General features: G+C 35.0%; 1 protein-coding gene across 8 annotated transcripts in view; it reads left to right on the forward strand.

The window, feature by feature from the left end:
• Window positions 1-20,409, forward strand: part of LOC105256381 (synaptosomal-associated protein 25) — a 41,851-nt gene that overhangs the window by 19,763 nt on the left and 1,679 nt on the right. For 3 of the 8 annotated variants that reach the window (XM_025408019.1, XM_025408018.1, XM_025408020.1), the window contains exons 4-6: window positions 6,582-6,630; window positions 13,826-13,943; window positions 14,472-14,745. In XM_025408019.1, the coding sequence (XP_025263804.1) occupies window positions 6,582-6,630; window positions 13,826-13,943; window positions 14,472-14,745 (441 nt within the window). Of the gene's footprint in view, window positions 1-569; window positions 619-6,581; window positions 6,631-9,154; window positions 9,204-13,825; window positions 13,944-14,471; window positions 14,746-18,516; window positions 20,408-20,409 lie in introns of those variants that run through there. The other 5 variants (XM_025408025.1, XM_025408024.1, XM_025408022.1 and 2 more) reach the window with 5 other exon arrangements.

Here is a 20,409-nt window from a genome sequence, read left to right on the forward strand (position 1 = left end):
CTTGCCCGCCCGTCTTTGCCCACCTGTCTCTGCGTCCCGGGCAGTTTTATCGATATATAATATAAAAATACGCCGCAAGGCGAGCTTGAGGGCGCGCCGCGACATCGTCCGTGATAGACAGAATGAGAAAAAAAAAATCAAATATCACGAGGAAAGTGAAAAAAAAGGAAGGAAAAAAACGAGAGAGGCCTCGAAAGAGAATACTTCTTACTCTGTTCCCACTCTGTACGTGCATCACTACCTCAACATGTCCGGCCACAATATCCACCTTTTATCTTATGCTTGTCCAATATCCACCACCGACTTATCCATTACATATAATATATATATACCTCTTTTTCTATATATATACCTTTATATATATATATATACCTAACTATATATATACTATACTAATATATACTACTAATATTACTACTTTATACTTACTAAAAGAAAGATATGAAGAAAGAGTGAAGAAAGATGCGCGGCTCTTTCTTTCTATCTGTCTATCTCTCTCTTTCTCTCTATCTCTCGCTCTCTAACACTGGTGGTGGTTGTCTGTGTTGTGCTGCCTCTGTCTGTCGTAGAGCAAGGAGGCTGGCATCCGCACTCTGGTCGCACTCGACGACCAGGGAGGTGAGTGAATTCGCTTGTTAGCAATTAAGTAATAACCGAAATTGAGAGGGTAGGAGGTGAAGGAACGAGGAAAATTACTCGTTTTTCGTAGTCATCGCACACTTTTACGACTTAACACCGTCTGTACTCACAAGTGTTGCCCCCGAGTGTCTTTCTCTTCCTCCATACGCATATGATACGCACATACACGCATACACACGACGGGGTTTCCGGGATGAGAAAACTGCGGGAAAATAATGAGTTTCACATGAGTTTGATATTTTCTCTTACGCACAAATTGAATGTGATAGACATAGATAGATTTTTTACTAACGTAGAATTAATTTTTGACATTCGATGAAAAGAGCTTATCTTTACTATTATTCTAGGATCTCTTCTTTCTCTTCTTCTTTGCTATGCGTTTTATCTTTCTTACGAAAAGTTACATTTATTAAATGAAATGAAACTATTTAAGGATATGTAGATTATTCTCGCATTTTTCCTTCTTCCATGCCGAAGTTATCCCGTAGATTTCATCTTATATAAACGCAATTTATGTTTGCTATTTGCGAGAGAACCAATAATTCCGCTAGATCTTTCAAATACGCTACGTGATTATTCTCATGTTAATAATTAGACACACACATAGACACGTAGACTACGGTATAACGATTAAACACTGACCCTTTCGGTCATGATATGGTTGGCGGAAAGATTCTTAATTTAAAGAAAAATTTAAATTTAATCGATTAATTAAATTTAATTAATTTAAAGAAAAATTTAAATTTAATCGATTAATTAAATTTAATTAATTTAAAGAAAAATTTAAATTTAATCGATTAATTAAATTTAATTAATTTAAAGAAACATTTCAGTAATATTTACACTCTGTATTTGATATGAATCTCAAAGATTTCTCGATGAAGCGACCGAAAGGGTTAATGCAGTAATCTCGAGAGTCGACGCTCAAAACGCTCGCGGGTTGTAGCTGCTAACCAGAGACGGAAATTGGTCCATTAACATGCTCAGTCCTACCGGGCCCGAGATATTACGGATATAGGCTTGCCACCCCCCGCGAACCCGCACCCCGTTAATTACGGTCGTACGATATGCGCCGGATGTCCCAATTCGACAAATGTTTGCAAATAGTTCCGGATTTTGCAGACGCGAATACGCGAGAATTTTTTTGGCGTGAAATATCAGGCAACGAAACTTCGGAAGTCGATTTTCCAACTCAAATGGTTCCCATTTTATACGCGAAAGCCAATTCTTGGGATGCAAAAATTGATCGATTAATTTACACTTAATTTAATTCACCTGAAATTACACGCTTTGACGCGGTTTAACGATATAATGTCATGCTTTTAACGTGACACGAGCTCGATCGGAGCTTTAATTCCATCCTAATCATTTTTACTTTCATAAATCCTGAGGAGGCAGGAACAATTCTCTCATGAATAGAGAAGATCGGACGATAAAGATCGTTTCGCGTCCGAATAATTTAATTAAGGGGACCGACAGCCAACTGCCACTGCACAATCGCAATTGTATACTGTGTCGGATTTACTACGATTACTACTGATTACAACACCATCGCCATCACTGACACCACTGAGATACTTTTTGCTGATATTACTACTTTGTACCATTACACTATGGCTGTATCTTGGATCGTTGGTGAAAAGCTTTCGCTTATATCTAGTTTTGTGAAACTTTGTCAATCAATTTGAATCTTTTGTCAAGGGATTAAATCCTGATAATTTGTTAAAAATATAATTAAAAATTTATATAATTTTCCACATTTAATCTCCTCGTAGTTTTCATAATTTGTCGAGAAAACTGAAATGTGAATTTTCTATTTTAATTTAAATTTCGTGGAAGCGCATATAAAACTTGTGCGAAACTTTACGATCCAATACGCGGCTCGTGCAATCACGACGTGAACTAGTTTCAGGCTCATTTTTACGTTTCACCATTGACGTGGACGGTTCGCAAACGTGCTGTAATAACGTGACAGAGGGAATATTATCACGCTCGCTATATACATAATGTGAAAATGAGCCTCTATCAATAAATCAATCATCGCTGCTGCTGCTATCGCTGTCGCTATTTGCCAGCGTTGACGTGAAGCGGCTCGTACACGATCCAACAAGCGAATTTCCGTTGTATAAACAAACATGAACGCCATTGCATAAGCATTACACTAAATTTCCTTGCCCATTTTTTATCAATATTTTTAATTTTACTCATATAACAAGATATTATATTTTGTGATATCCTCTTTATCCGTATTTTTATCAGGATATGTATATATTTTTATTATTAATATTTTTTATCGATCTATAGATAGATTTCTCGCGTATTGAGGATTGTGTTTCCCCTCTTATATTTAAGTCTTTTACATAAAAATAACAATTTTTCTCCATTATTTTTTTTTTCTTTCTATGTGTGCGTGCGTGCGTGCGTCTGTGCGTGTGGGTCGCGCAAACTGTTGGATGCTGTATGAACCGCTTAACGAGATCGATCTGCTCTCGTGTACAATTAACAGCTGTTGTTGAGATGGTGTAATCAATCGTGATCGTTTTGTATTTATTTTCTGCCCATCCCGCCGTTTTTCTCTCTACGTAGCTATTTACACTTACACTTACTCGCCCTTCCTTTCGCGCCCTTTTTCTCTCTCTGTCTCTCTTTCTTCGTGTAGACATCTAAGACACCTTATGTCCTAAAGACGAGACACGCTGGATGCGATCGCGCGCAGCAAAGTGCAATAATGGCATGTGACGTGTGGGAATGCCCTTATCGTGTCTTCGAACTTTTCCCCCACGGTCCTCTCTCACACACTTTGCCGATATGGCAAAATTTAGAAGCGTGCTAAGTGCCCTCTCATCTGTCAAACGCTGTTATCGCATCTGCTTTCGTATACCGGGTTAATTGGGACATCGCGACAGTTTTCGATGTTTAGAGAGAAATATATTATTATATATTTTTAGAATTATTTAGAACGTAATTATATACTCCTGGACAAAATTAACGTATAATTTTTTTCTCACTTTCGCAAACTGATATTTAAATTTTAATGAAAAATTTTACAGAAAAAGTGAAAAAAAATCATGCGTTAATTTTGTCCAGGAGTATATTTATAATTCGAGAGTATTATTTATTTTATCGCTCTCTAAATTATATTGTTGTAAATAAATAAGAAAATACACATTATTATATTTATAAAATTTGGATAGTGATAAAATAAATAAAAATTACGTTCTAAATAATAATCTGAGTAAGTACAATATATTGCTTGTGTAAATTCAGCTCTTTACAAAAAGCCTGCGCTGCTTGTAAAATGCCAGTTTAAAAAATTCGGCTCTTTAAAAAGGCTGATTTTATAGAAAAGAATTTTATAGAAATCTTTGCAATACATAAATAAGCTGTAAAATTTATGTGCATCATCTATTCTAGCGTAGTAAAGCTGGTTATATAAGATAATATTATGAAAGATTATCACTTCTCTCTCACGGCCATCACAATTATCGGCCAACAATTGCTACGGTCATCAGTTGGACGTTTAATACATCATAAAGTGATTTAGTCGCCATAAAGCGATTACGGGGTAATATTGATTCCAGCATCACTTTCGTCATCTACCTCGTTAATCATTGAAAGTGTCGCGACTTCGCGCTCGTGTCGCAATTAGCCCGATCGATCCCAAGTTCACAAGACACACGCTGTAATTTCTGTGAATTTACTGTAATTCTGTGTGTATATATTTAATAATCTCTACTATACACTCAATACTATCCAGTAGCCAACGAAGCTTACAGAGCTGTGTCGCTTTCAGTCTACGTATATTACTTATATATATATATATATATATATATATATATATATATATATAACTACATATACATATATACATTTTTTTCTATATATGTATATATATATATATATATACATATATATTAACACGTATTTGTCTATCTAATGTAGATATATCTCGCGAGAGTGTACACTCTATAACCCGTTAACGCGCTTGCGACAGTAGTTATCTGTCTTGTCTGTCGTAACTTGTTTCATTTCTCTCCTCTTTTACCTCTGATATACATCTCTCTGTCATCTCCTCTCTTTTTATCTATCTACTTCCATCTCTCCTTGGTTTTGCAATCTGTGCATTCAACGTGCAATTACTCTCTGTCGGCCGTCGTCTTACCAAAGTAGATACTGCCCCCGCTTTAATTTCGAGTCGTTGGCCGAAATGTATGCGTATGCGGTATATATTATTAGGAAAAAGTCTATATTTGATGATAATAATAATAATAATAATAATAATAATAATAATAATAATAATAATAATAATAATAATAATAATAACAATATACAAATATGAGAATCGAGTATCGAGAATTGAAAGACAAGAGCTCGATACGAGATGAATGAACGAGAAACGTGAGAGTGAAACGTCGCAAAGGAACTCCGCTCGGCGGCCAATCGCACTAATTGTCGATTAGCACGGCAAGAATAATTAACAGTGCGATCCCCTCTGCTGATATGTAATTATCGCCATCATTATCGTCAATGGCGTCTCGCCGCGCCATCGTTCTCTCGTCAATTCGCGTCTATTCGTCTGAAAACGAAAGCGTACGACGCTCAAGAGACGCATTAACAATGATCGTCGCGATTCTCTATTACTAGTTGTCAATGCTAATATTTTGTCAAGATAATTAGAAGAAAATTTATTCGAAAATTAGGATAAAATTTATTGGAATAAGCGCGGCCAAAAATTCTCCAATGAAATCGAAATTTTAATGCATTGCATCTCTCTCTTTTATTTTTAAATATTTTGCGGTTTCTTAAAAAAATTATTTCATCTGAAAAAGTAAATGTAAGGAGGTAGTTTAAGGTATTTAGTCTATTTATTTTCGCGTCTATTTGTTATTCGTGGAGAAATTTTTTTCCAAACCGTTAGAAAGTGGCGTCTCTTGTTCGTCGATATCTTTATCAAGCCGCTTCATTAAATCGTCTCATCGTCAATCGTCATTATTCTTAATGTTGTCGGCGTCGTATTCGTCATCGTTGTTATCTCTCTACTCTTTCTTTTTCACCTATAATTTCTAACGTAAGTAATAAATGCAGAAATCAGTTGCAATTAATGGTAAATTGTAATTGCGATTATCCCGAAGAAAGATTTTCAAGAATTACTTAAGGAGATTAATTTCTAACTAAATTGATCTAATCGATCAATTAAAAAATTAATTGATCTATTAGATCAATTTAGTTAGAAATTAATCTCCGACTTAAGTAATTCTTGAAATTATTATTCCGAAATTGAGCAAGATCCGAAAATACTCGAATGATTTGAATTAAAAAAATAATTTAGTTAAAACTAAATAATACTTATTAAATAATTTAGTTGATCGCAAATGTGATGATTGAAAATGCTAAACACTATGACAATTGCAGCTGATTTATGTCAAGAGTGAGCGAGCGATTATGACTGACATTGTTGCGATTTAGGATCATATATCTCAATAACATAATCGTGAGCTCTGAATCTTTGTCTCGTTTATTATCGTCTTTATTATTTTTTATTATTTTTAATATTATTGTTATTATTATTTTTATATTTTGTTATTACTATTTTATTAATTATTATATTTTATTCTTTGTTTTACTTTAATATATTATAATTTGTTCGGCACGTTTTGTCGAAGAACGCGATTTTCTAAATATTTTTTTTCATAGCAACAAGGTAATATTATCGATAAAAAATTGGGATAAATATAGAGAGTTAATTTTCATCCATGAGCTATTATCTCAAGGAAAATGTTTGCTTTCGCAAAATTGTCGCTTTTGAATCGACAGGACGTGCCCGCATTATTTTGTTGCTTTTTTGTCTGTGACTTTGTTCCGCAGTTAATTCTCACACCCATCTACTGAGAAAAACGATTCTTTCGTTTCCGTTAATATGTGGCTTGATGACCCTGTCGTAGACTGAGGAGATCGGAGCAAACACTCTGACGATGTTAGACCACCAAGGCGGTAAGCAGTTTCTCAGTAAACCAACAATAAGTCACTGTCTCTTTCTCTCTCTCTCTCTATTTCTATCTCTCTTTTGCGAAGAACGAGCGAGCGATGCGACAAGTTCGATATAATACATATTATAAGGAGGAAAGAAAAACGGATGAGAGGAAAAAAGGTGACAGAAGAGGGAAAATACGCGAAGCGAAGAACCAAGTAACACGTGCGCGCCCTTCGTTAGCCACGTCAATTTGCGTTTCCCTTCGTGGAAGGGCGCGCTCCCGATGCGTGATTACCAGAGTGCCGACAAAGGGCGTTTTTCAGCAAGCGACACAGAGGACACAGTGTAACACAGTGAATCATTTCATCCTTGCTTACATTCGGCAACGAACGAGGATGAAGCGATGCACTGTGCCGCTTGCTGAAAAACGTCCAAAAAATCATATAAAACGATAAATCGGCTACGAATGGTCGATCGAAATCATTTTCGCAAGAGTATTTGCTCTTAAATTATAAATAAATTGTGTGATTGTCAGAAAAATAATTTGATATATTACGATACCAATTAATACTTATATAAATCTAGAATCTCTTTTTTTTTATTTAATTATTTAATTGTATTTAATAAATAATTTTTGCAAAATGATAAATAGGTTATTATTCGAAAAATTTTAATCGAAGAAGAGATTCATAAAATTTTAATTTCTTTACTCATTCACTGATGGATATATTTTTTCGCGAATTAGAAGAAAAATTTATATTTTTAATTTGGTATCTTATGCGGAATATCATTGTTTGCATTTTTAATGATGTAATCGATATTTGATAATTCGATGACAAATCAGTGCCGACCATGCGAGTCGATTTTCGTTACTCTTCTTTGTCGAATGATCCATCCGCTGTTTCGGCTGTCATCTAGCAAATGATGGGAGATTCCGCGATGACGAGAACGATCCTCTCGCTAACGGATGTCTGGGTTGATTCATGACGATGATGTCGAGCCACTCGAACGACGATGACATTATCGCTCTTAGGCTCCTGTCGTGTTTAAAGCATCCGACGAAACTCCATTCGTTATCCCGATCTTGTTTCCCCCGATCCTTGATTCCGATATCCGATTCTGTATCTTTCAACGGCATGATGTTCTATCGATCTACTACGTGTATACGGGACATTTCTGTTGAGGGATGTCTCGTTTATCCTTTTACCTTTGACTATATTTGATTGTTTGTCTCTCTATCTTTTTTGCCTTCGCCACTTCCTTTCTAGCTTTGCTCTGCTCTGGTGTTCATTTACTTCTTCGGGATGCGTCACACATCAGGTGTGTGTCAATGTAATCATTCGCTCTCAGAAATATGAGATTCTTCATTTGTTTTCTTACGCAATCATTCGCATTCAGAAATGTGAGATTATTTATTTGAAAACAGATATGCGCTGTAAATTTATTCTAATTTAAACGAATCATCTACTTAAATTTAATGGAAATATAAATTTAAGGGGATTCTTTGTCTCTCTTTTTTTTTATATAACTTCCGTTTTAAAATTATATAAATAATAATTTTATGGTTTTTTTTATTAAAACAATTTTTATTTAAAATTTGAGAACTTGTCTCTAGCTTTGCATATTTTTCTCCGAATAATTTTCTTTTCGCATATCATAAAATCTTACTTATATAATAATAAAAAGTATTGTTATATAAGTATAGTATAATTTACGAAAATGTTTATTGTATTTATATAAATATCTGAATGCGAAAGATCATCAGCCTCGAGTTCATGAATCATAATCCTTGATACCGCGCAGATTTGTCCCGTTAATTTTATTTCAATATTTTTCACTTCCATATTTAATATAGTATCATTTTCACTTACCATTTATAACCGAAGTTTCCATCTATTCTCCGAAATTCACGAAGAAATAATTATAAGGAACGTGTGTTTAATGCTAATTCTCAATATTTCCCATCAATGCGTTCGAGTCATCAAGACTCACCCCGTCGTCATTTATTCATTTCCTTTGATGTATAATAAATTAAGTATTTTTACATTTTCATTCATCCAACGCCTTAAGAATTAATTGGAAAAGAGCAACAGGGTGAACCTCTTGGTTCTCTCATCATTTCCTACGATTCCTTCCTTCACAATCGTCATTACTGAACCACTTGCTGACGTCACATCGTCACATTTCCATCCGTCCATCCGTCCATCCGTCCATCCATTCATCCATCCCCTAATATGCATAATAGATTAATTAATTGAGGCTGAAAAAAAAATTCGTCGTCCGCGCCCTCTCGCCGCTCCGACATTCTCTCATCGTCCTCTCTCTTTGTCTCTCTTTTTCTGTCATTATCTTTCTCATATCTCTCCCGAACTTCGTTTCTGCCCGCGTTGATGCTGGCGAATATCACGGGGAGGGCCCCGGACCTTTTTTCTTTCCGGGGAGGGAAAGAAAACCGCGGAGCGAGGCGAGGGAGCGTCCTGACGGCGATGTAACTTTTCCTCAATGTTTAACACGCCGCTGATTGCCTGTCGGTTGCCTGTTTAGAGCCACGAGGTCGGGATGAAATCCCTCGTAATGCTGGACGAGCAAGGCGGTAAGCCACTTCCACTCTAGCCTCTAACATAAACAATAGACAGATCCCGTCGCGAAGAAGAAAGAGAAAAGATACTCGAAAGATACAAAAAGCGATTTCGCTCCCCGCAGCGACAACCGACGATACCAATATCAATTTTACAAATTGTACATACACATATATAAAAATATGTATATATACGTATATGGCATACCAGGGATAAGAATAGTACTCGTCCATCGCGCACAATTTTGTCGCTATAAATATTCGCGATCCCTCTTGTAAAATGTTTAAAATATAAATATTATAAATATGATAAAATATTTCAAATAATATAGAAATGAATAATTTATCCGAAGGGATGATTAATACGAATAATTAATTACTCCCGATTAATTCGACGCGGTTGTGTTTATTTATTTAAAAAAAAAAATCTCCTTTTTATTTTTACAATCACGAACCGATCTATAGCCGCAAGATGGAGAACAGGGCGCGCTCGAATACTTTTCTTATCCTTTTGAAAAATACGCGGCGATATTTCGCGAGAAAGAGTGATAACGCAATGCCGCCGGAAAGATGGACGGAAGTATAGTTTTCCTGCGCATCTTCCTTGGACCTGTTCATGTGTCATCGCTCGGAAATATTGCCGCGTATTTCGCACAGTGTCCCAAGAAAGGGGGAAGGGGGATCGGTAGCAGGACCCTCGATTCCAAAGTTCAGAAGTTGATTTCCCGACAATTTCATTTGCTTTTCGATTCATCGAAAAGCAATATTTCATCATCTGTGTTATCATATTCTATTATCTACTTTTCGATTTTTTTCTCTAACTTTTCTCTTCATTCTTGTTACATAATATCGATTAATTTTTTAGCTTCTCTTAAAGATCCTCGTTTTTTCTTGCAATTACGCATGCAAAGATAAATGCAAAGATAATAATTATAATCACCGACAATCGACGACAAAGATACGAGCCATCGAAAATCAGATAACAAGGGATAATAAATTTGCCGATGACAAAAAATGGGCCTCGCTATATCCGCGTTTTCCCCTTTTCCCGAGAGATAATATCGCGTGCACTATCAAAACACTACTACTTATTTAACAATCAGGGGCGTAGCTAATAGATCTTATGCTAGAAGAAGAAATCTCTCTCTTTCTCTCTCCCTCTCTCTCTCTCTCTCTCATGCAAAATAAATGCACATGAAAGAGTCTCAAAGAGACCCAGGAAAGCATCGCTTCATTCATATCCTATCGCTACGCCCCCGTTATTGAGAGATATATTATGTATACTATTTATAGCATGTATGTGTATGTACTTGTCTATGCATACACATGTACATACACATACCACTCGGCAACACTCGGCCATCGTTATACCGTTCACTTACATTTCGCTCTCAGCGCTCAAGCAATTTTTTTTCTCTTTCTTTTTCGGCTAACTCTGACTTTCTCGTGCTTTTTTGGTTCTCTTCCGCTCTCTTTCTTCAGCTTCCTCGAGCTTCGCCATTGCTCTGTGTCTGCATATTATACTACTTTCTCCTTCACACTACGTAACTGATACTGCTACGATACTTGCTACGATACTTACTTTCCGTCCTTCTTGTATTTCTCTCTTTCTCTATCTCGCCTTCTTCTTCCAGTCCTTTGAATCATTCTTATCCTCCGCTCCTTTTCTCCGCATCTTCGAGATTTTTACTCAAATTCCCTCAGGCTTCGTTCGCATCTGACGATTTTTCGTACACTGCAAAATTTTTCCTTGTGTTTATAAATTTTTATTGTAACTTAAAGTGTCTTTTCGATACTTAAAATAAGACAGATTTATACAGTTTCGAGAAAGGAAGAAATAAAACGAATGCAAAGAAATATAGAATTATAGATATCTTTAGATGAAATTACTTTGCATAAAAAAAAGCTGTTGATCAGATATCTAGGAAAATAATTAATTTAAAAAAAATATCTATAATAATAAATTGTTGCTTGTTAATTTTTTGATTCTGGGTGTTTTTAAAATTTTTTAACATTAAATTCATCTTCACAAATGTCAAGCATTAAATATATAATTAACAAAATTAGAGATAAAATAGTTAAAATGATTGACTTAGATTCTGTGATCGACATAATTTTTATTGGTAACGATGTAAAAAAGGATTCACTCGATATATGTAGATTAAAATTTCGATGTCATTTGATTTTCTCGGCGAGAAATCGTGCGGTGCGAATCTTTACAGAAAAACAGAGGAAAACAAGACAAAAGCGGACAACAGACGTGATCGAGATTTTACGACTTTTACATTTATCCGATCGCAAACATCCCTCACGGTGTTTTTCGTCTTCGAAATAAAAGTCGGTAGGATACTAAACAGCCGCGAATCCAGCCTCCGCTTTTTAGCCAAATACATATACTGATCGGACACCCGTTACATGTTACAACGATGTCTACATGTATTATTAGCCGAACACGAGTACTTATTCACCCGGGCTTGTATACTTTTAGGCAAACTTCGTATACCGTAGTTAAACCTTTAAGTATAACGTAGATACAGAGTGTCTCGAAATAGTTTTTCATCAAATGTGTTTGACTATTTTGGACTTTCTCGATTCGCCTTCAATATAATTTATCCAGTAATATATTTATCTTTTATTCAGTTTATCCAGTAATATATTTATCTATCGGAATAAAATTTAACAAATTAAGTTTCAGATAATATAAATAGTTTGCAGGTAAAATTTTACGTAAACTTTACCCATAAGAAACTGTAATTTAAGGTAAAAAAATTGTATTAAATTTTTGTCGTTTTTCTAAGTCTCAAGAAAGTATGATAAGAGCTACTTCGGGATATCCTGTACACTTAGTCTAGAAAATTTCACCACCCACCGTGAGAAACCAACCCGCTGTACATATTCAGTAGGCACATAACAGAACAAAATCACCCGATGCAGGAACGTCGAGCAAAGAGGAAACTCTTCGCTTAACTGCCGCGCTTTCGTTGCACTTTATTTTGTGCAGGCTCGGAGGTTCCATTGAGCGGATGCTTCTCTTTTTGTAGGATAGACCTTTATTCCAGTGATCTCGAAAAACATTGCTTCCCATACCTTTTATTGTTTTATCTCGATTCTGAGTGCAGAAGAAAAAAATAGATTTTTTAATAATAATTTACACAAAATTATTTGTTATTATTTAGGAAAATGCAATTATCAAAAAAATTATCAAATCATTCATTGTTTTTGATTTTGCAATAATAAAATTTCCACGTTGTTAACAATTCTCTTTGATAATTGAACAAAATATATTTGATAGAATCTATAAATTATTGACTTTATAATTAGAAAAGATTACACGATTTTATATCCATTCTTCTATTTTTTATTATTTTTTCTCGATTCCAAGTATAGAAAAAGAGATTGATTTTCTTACAATAATTTACACAAAATTATTTATTATTATTTAGAAAAATGAAATTATCAAAAATATTAAATTTAAATTATTCATTATTTTTGATTTTGCGATAATAAAACTTCCACGTTGTTAAAAATTCTCCCTAATAAATGAACAAAATATATTTGATAGAATCTATAAATTATTGATTTTATAAACGATTACACGATTTTATATCAATTCTTCTATATTTATTATCGTTAATTTATATATATTTATTAATTGAACATCTATACAAATAAATGATTCGATTTCTTATTCATTGAGAATAAAGAATTCTGTAAAAAAGACAAGAAATCTTCACCCGCTCGATTGATCCTTCGAGGTAGACTATAAAATCGAACGCAGTCGCTTGAAAGGAAAGGGTAAAGGGCGTCCGCATCGATAAATGTCTGTGCAAGATCCAAGAGTATAATCATACTTGCGGAAATTTTCTCTTGAATTTTTGCGCGGAACACGAGACTCTCGATTTTGTGATCCGGGATATGAGCAGCGTTTACGCGGAAATGAAACGAGAGAGACGGGCGGAAATTTGGTAAATTAAAAAATGGGGCGCCCCTTTCCTTTGGGTGAGGGTTTTACACGAACCGTCGCTTATCTTTCTTTCTCTCTCACTCTCTCTTTCTCTCTCTACAGGAGATTAAATTAGCGAAAGAGGATTGGGCAATGCACATTCAGCGCTTTCGTTTGCCTTTTTAATCGGCGACTGCTTGATTACATCACGTTGTTCGTTCCCGATAGTTTCAAGTTGGTACAGCTGTACGTGTCGGAGCTTTAACTCTTCGCGATGGCTTTTCGTTTCGTGAACAATACGTCGTGACACAAAAAAATCTAAAACCGGCCTAACGACAAAGATTAAAGCAAACGAGGCTAAATTGGCGAAGCCTATAAATAATTAATTAAGAGATTAAAATAAATAATTAAATAAGGAGATTAGAATCAAGATTTCCACCGCGCAAAGGGTTAAAGCTGTTTCAACTTTTAGAGAAGCTTGATTACACACACATCACGTGAAACATCAATCGACGGAGTGTCGTAGGCACTTTTCTAGATCGGACTTAGTTTAGTTTCGCTTTTAGCATTCGCTACGGCTCCCAATTAGAGGTAACGATCTTTCTCGCGTGGTTGCCCTTTCCCCTTCGAGTCTTCGCGACTGAGAGTCGTTTTATCGGCTGACTAACGTTTTATTCCTTGTACCGCAAAACAGAACAGCTGGATCGAATCGAGGAGGGCATGGACCAGATTAACGCCGACATGAGAGAGGCCGAGAAGAATCTTACCGGAATGGAAAAGTGCTGCGGCCTTTGCGTTCTTCCCTGTAACAAGTATGACATGACTTAGTTATCCCTCGTCTCTCTTTTTTTACATATATTTATCACTCTTTCTTTCTGGAAAAAAATATCAGAAAAGTGCTCTGCACACTTTACTGGCTTTCTCGTCAGGTTTATTAATAATCTACACGATTTTCCGATCGTACATGAGCTAAGAAATAAATTTAAAAGATAATTCTAGTAATTGAAGAAATAAAAGAATAATGAAGATTAAAAAGTAGTAAAAAATTAAATTTAAATTAAAAAAAAATGTCTGTGAAAAAAAATATCTATCGATATGAAATTATCGTTTATAAGCTTCGAACTTTGGTGATTTCTGTATCAAAGTTGACAAATATTTACAAAAATTGCGAGGTGAAATTGACGTGATATTGAGAAAAATTTAATAATTGGCAATGCAAATTGCAAGTTTACATAAATTAACGCGGAATATTATATTAAATTCGCGCGAAACGTTAGCCGACAAAATTCCCTGAGGTAGACCCGAACTTAATCGCGTCGCTCGCGATCTTGTGCGCGCAGAGGCGCCAGTTTTAAGGAGGACGAGGGCACGTGGAAGGGCAACGACGACGGCAAGGTCGTGAACAACCAGCCCCAGCGGGTGATGGACGACCGCAACGGCATCGGGCCCCAGAGCGGCTACATCGCCAAGATCACGAACGATGCGCGGGAGGGGGAGATGGAGGAGAACATGGGCCAGGTGAACACGATGATCGGCAACCTGAGGAACATGGCGATCGACATGGGCAGCGAGCTCGAGAATCAGAACCGGCAGATCGACAGGATTAATCGCAAGGTGAGTGGGAATGCACCATCATCACCACCGGTCCATGCTGCACACCGTAATTGCCGAGCGACTTGGCATGGCTATAAAAGGTACTCCTGTCCAGCTATTGTCTCCTCTCCTCTCGTGGCAAAGTAAAGAGAAATTACGAGGAGATGTTTTTACGAAGAAATTTTAATAATAAAATATAAATAATAAATATCTTAGATAGCTTTTCAAGAAATTCTATTCTCACTTTTTCTGAAGAGAATAGGGAGAATTTCCACGTTTTCCAGCTGGACAAGAGTCTAAAGAAATTATTTGGATAATTTGCGCTCATCGACATAATGGATTAAGTCTTTAGTCGAGGAAACGAGATATCTTAAAACTCAAAGAATTTGAAATAAGAGTGTAATATTTGAATGCAGTCTTTCTTTACTTTTGATAAAAATAATTATCGGAGTAATTATCAGATTATCTGAAATAATAAATTTGCAAAGATTACAGAGGGCAAAATTATCTCTCTTGATTACATTATTATATCATGTCACAAGGAACCTTTTGTCTTTCAGTTTGTGAATGTCAAATAATTTAACAGATTGATGCTTAATTGAACAAGACTATCGGGTGAAACTTTAAATCGGTCAATTTATAATATCAAGCGATAGTCTTTGTGATGTAATTCAATATGTCGATGAGGTTATTTAAGTCCAGTACACATCTGCCAATAACACCATCAGCAAACATCGAGCAATTTAATCAAGCAATTATTTTAAAGAATCTTGATTAAAATAAATTAATGTAAACAAATTAAAAATTTTTGAGATTCGAATATAAAAATTGAAAAATAGAAGGAAAATAAAAATTCCTTGGTGGGTCCTTGTAAATTTGAATTGCAAAAGTGTTTTTTCAAGCTTTAGCTCTTCAGTTCCTTAAATCAAAGTTTAACAAACTTGAGAAATTTTTCATGCTTTCACAATGTAATTAAATTCTAGCCTACTTTTTTGATATCTCTAATTAAATTTTAATATTGAATTTTCCACGAAGAAAATTAAATCTTAATTTAATAGTTAATTATTTAATTCCTTAAATTATATTCCTTAAATATATATATTTAATTAATTAAAATTTTATTATTTTAATTTAATTCCCTAAATATATATATTGGACATATATAGAAATTTAATTAATTGCATCTAATATTACGATCTATATTTGCATATGTTTACTGGACTATATATTACACGGGATAAGCTGATGAACATGTGTCTCGATATAATCTCTATGTCACAATGCACAGGCTCAGAGCGATGCACATCACGTTCGTCGTTGCTTTCGCTTTTTTTTATGTCCATCCGCCTTCCCTTTTTTCCTTCCTCTCTCTTTGTCCCTCCTATCCTTGTATATCACGTGATCCTAATTCGGGCAGGTGTTTCAACAACGCTCATCGTCGTCGTTCGCGTCTTTTTTCATTTCTCCCTCGAGGGTTTAAAAAAACAATGTTTAAAAAACAGAGCGACATGCATCATTTTTAATAATAAGCCAAAGAAATCTTTTGATTTGCAATTTCGGGATAAACTTTAATCCTAAACAATATAACACACGATACAGTGTCAAAGACATAAATAAAATTAAAATCCTTTGTTCCTAGCTGCGAATATAATAAAATCATATTTGTCGCTAACACGATACACAAAAAACAATTAGCGTATTCTTTTAATCGTATATCGTTTGGTTATCCAGAAATTTTTTCTAACGCAATTTTATTCACTTTGTTTAATTACATCAGAAATGCAGCGACAAATTTGTAAGGTTTTTTCTCCCCTCTCTTACGATTTTCTTGTTTAAGATTAAAGTTTCAAGATGGCGAGTCTCGAAATTACGGCTTACAAAAGTGCGATACTTTACTATCGGTGTCCCAGAGGAAAAACGATCCTAGCAATTTCCGTTTCAACGCATGCTTACGCAAGCGCATCGCACGATTTTAGCCGCCATGATCCGCCTCGTCTTAGACGTCGCCCTTTTTTCTACGGCACCTTTTCGATAGATTCTGCGGGCACACTTTATTCCTCGGTTATCCTCTCGGTATAGCCTGCCTTCTATGTTCAAATATTGCACCACCTCTATCTCTTTCTATCTCTTTTTCATGAGATTTTCTCAAAACTATGGTATTTTTATGGTGGATTCTCATGCAAGAGAAATTCCTGACAGAAAACTAAAAATAGAAACTCTTTTTTTATATTGTATTAATTAATCAAGTAATAATTTAAACATAAAGAACTGGAAAATATTAATTTATTCAATTATTGAATTAGATTTCTGTTATTAAAATTGAAATAATATTCACATTAGAGAAAGTAGAAGTACATGTCTCTTATAAATAAACAGTAAAATATAGCAAGTTATAAATTTATTATTTTTTAACTACATCATGATAATTTATTACGTATCCTTTTCTTCAAATAAAAACGCTTGAGAATCCGCGCACTCTCACTTTTGAATTTTTATCATAGCCCTCTGTAGCAGGTCCTAGACAAAAGAGAGGCAGAATTCTCTGACTATAAAACGCTCCTCAAACGATCAATACATATTCATAATACATATTCATAATATTAAATACAGTAACGATACCTCAATAATTATCTGTCACTATTTATTGCAACGCGTCATTATTGAATTCCCGATCGATTTTATTTCTCGCATTATAACTCGCATTTGCCGTATATACGACATTTACAGCGTTTGCATTAACCCGAATTAAACGCGCAACTCAATAATCGATATTTTATGCATCGACATTTACCTTCCAACCTCTGATATTTATTGAGATTAAATTTATATTTCCTCTCGTCGAGAGGAACTCATTTTTCTTCTTCTTCTTCCATCTCATTTTTCTTATTATTAGATTCTTTGTTATGTGTTATTCTTTCCTTCGATTGTTTCCAACGCTTTCGGTATTGAATGTTGGATTTTTTCTCACTGGCACAGTATTTTCCTTTCGATAACCATTATATCGATATCGACGATAAATATTGATCGTTTGAGGATCATTAGTCCTTTAAAAATCATATTTGAAAACTTCAACATAATTTCGAATATTCTAAATTATTTTATTTGGATCCTGATCTGCTTTTTTCGCGAAAAAAAGAATCTGTATAATTTATATATTAATCGAATAAAAATCTGTGTTCTATAAAAATATGATTATGATTTTTAATGGGTCACAGTGGTGTACAATCTCGAACAGTCCATCACGATTAATCAGTCGAAAAATTATAAACAAATGTAGAAAAGAAAGAGTTTTATTAATCACAGTCATTTTATTAATTACAGCCAAAAAATTTTCTATAATTTTACTGAATTTAAAATTATTTTTAAAATTATTTTTACTTAATTTAAAATTAGTTTTACAATTATTTCTTTAATTTAAAATCATTTTTAAAATTATTTTTACTTAATTTAAAATTATATTTAAAATTATTTTTACTTAATTTAAAATTATTTATTATTAAATTCTCAATTTCTTTTCAAAAATACAAGCTCAATCTTATTATATAATATTAATTATATCGTATTGAGACCGCTTAGCACAATAATCTGCTATAGGATCTGAATCCGATAATCTGGTCCTATATAACGAAAAGAGTTAAACCTCGTGCGAAAACCGCAAGACTCGAGAGATTGTGCATTACACCGGTGAACGAAGCCGCATTAAACATACATAGGTACACGTACATGCACGCACATCCACTCGCAACCACGCCGCACATCTCTATGACCGAAACCCAAACTGATAATCCGCAGGGCGAGTCGAACGAAACGAGGATAGCCGTGGCGAACCAACGTGCGCACGCCCTGCTCAAGTAAAATGCGTCTCTTCTCTCTGTCTCCACGTATCCGCCTCCTCCGAGCCCCAAGTTGCATATCACGATGAGATGTCGTCTCGAACGAAAGAAAAAAAAAAAGAAGGGAAAAATTATACATATTGTGTACTATACATATTTAGAGACCTGACACACACGATCATGGGACTGGGATTATTCTGGATGCGAGGGAGGGAAGGGGGAGCGAAATTGTTATAAATATCAAATTGAGCATTTAAATTAAAGAAAGATACGCGTAATTTAATTGCTACAAATTACATTGTTCGAAATTATTCAATAATATTAATTGTGTTAAATGTGTTAATTATATCTCCAACACGAATTATTGCGTGTTACCATTTGAAAATTATGACGCGATGTTACCTCCAAATGTAATATTCATTTATGAAAATGATCGAGATGCACGAATGGTTCGAGTTTTATTCGAATATATAACGTTTACAGTCGCTGAAACGTTAAAATGTCAGATTGCACGAATATTCCCAGTTCTGCAAATAATCTCCCCTGTCCCCCAACCATCTCCCCTTCTGCTGTCTTCTTGTCGTCGCTCGGATACCAATCCCGCGTGTTGTCTCCACAATCCGATCTGCAAAAACAACCTGTGCAACAACGAAAAAAAAAATTATCGCTATCAATAATCACGCCACTTCTACTAGTCATTACTACTAGTCATTACCAGGCTTTTGTCAAGATACAACGACGATATACAGTGAATATCCGCTCGATAATCATGGTATACAATGCTTTCGGAAGAAAATGCTCTACTTGAGATGTTTAAAGCGCGAGATCGCGTAATAAAATTATCATCTTTATCTACATTTTTGAAAGTCTTATAAATTTGCGACAAATCTTTCCATTCAATTATAAAAAATATTAATGATGATACCTCCATTTTAACGAAAAAGACAAACCCAAATTTGTCATTAGAATTAAGACTGGGAATCATGGAACATTTTTTATTTTACGTCAGTCATTTTCTAAAAATAGGAATAATTTGTATTTTGCAAACGGTATTCAATCTATTAATAACAGATAAACGGATCTAAAAGATTTAATCTCTCTCTCGATGGATGTATTTTACATCGAAAGACAAGGAAAGCTGATGAGTTAGACCAAGACTATCGAGCGGTGGAGCATCGCACTGAGATCAGTGTCATCTCACTCTCGTACACACGTTGTCACAATGTTGCCGCTCGTCACATGTTGTCATCCTCGTTGTGATTGTGCCATGAATGAGCGTCGCCATTGACGATGTCGACGAGGAATTGCCTCTCGTTGATCCCTTTGAACCCTGTGTTCGAGCCGTTCTCGACGCTTTCGCCCCGACGCTCCCTGACGAGGTCGATCGGGTTAACACGCTTGACACGAAGAGCAGCGTGCGAATTTCGGAAAAAAAGTGTGATCGTGTCGAACTTAATTATCACGATCACTGTCACAAGATTTGAGAAATTTTCGTTTCGAGATTTTCGTGGAAAACCATAGTTTTTTGAAAATCACAAGGAGCGAATCTACTGTTCCAGCGAGGTAGTTCGTAAAAAATGTAATTATATTAATTAAAAATGTATTATTTTAAAATTACATTTTTACAGTAAATAAAATTAATGGTCTCATGATTGAAAAGGCTATTCAAGTCGATTCTTTTCGGAAATCTTGGACGACTCTTTCTCAACAAGCCATATCTGCGATACCCTAGAGTCCGCGGGAATGGTGACATTTTTTTAACAAGCCCCGACAAATCCACGATTTACACCGACCGGTCCTCGACAGCTCGCGTATACGACATTGCGTTTTTGTTTTTCTTGTTCTCTGACAC

Source organism: Camponotus floridanus, unplaced genomic scaffold, assembly GCF_003227725.1.
Source record: "Camponotus floridanus strain SB8 unplaced genomic scaffold, Cflo_v7.5 scaffold2, whole genome shotgun sequence".
Taxonomy (NCBI): Eukaryota; Metazoa; Arthropoda; class Insecta; order Hymenoptera; family Formicidae; genus Camponotus; species Camponotus floridanus.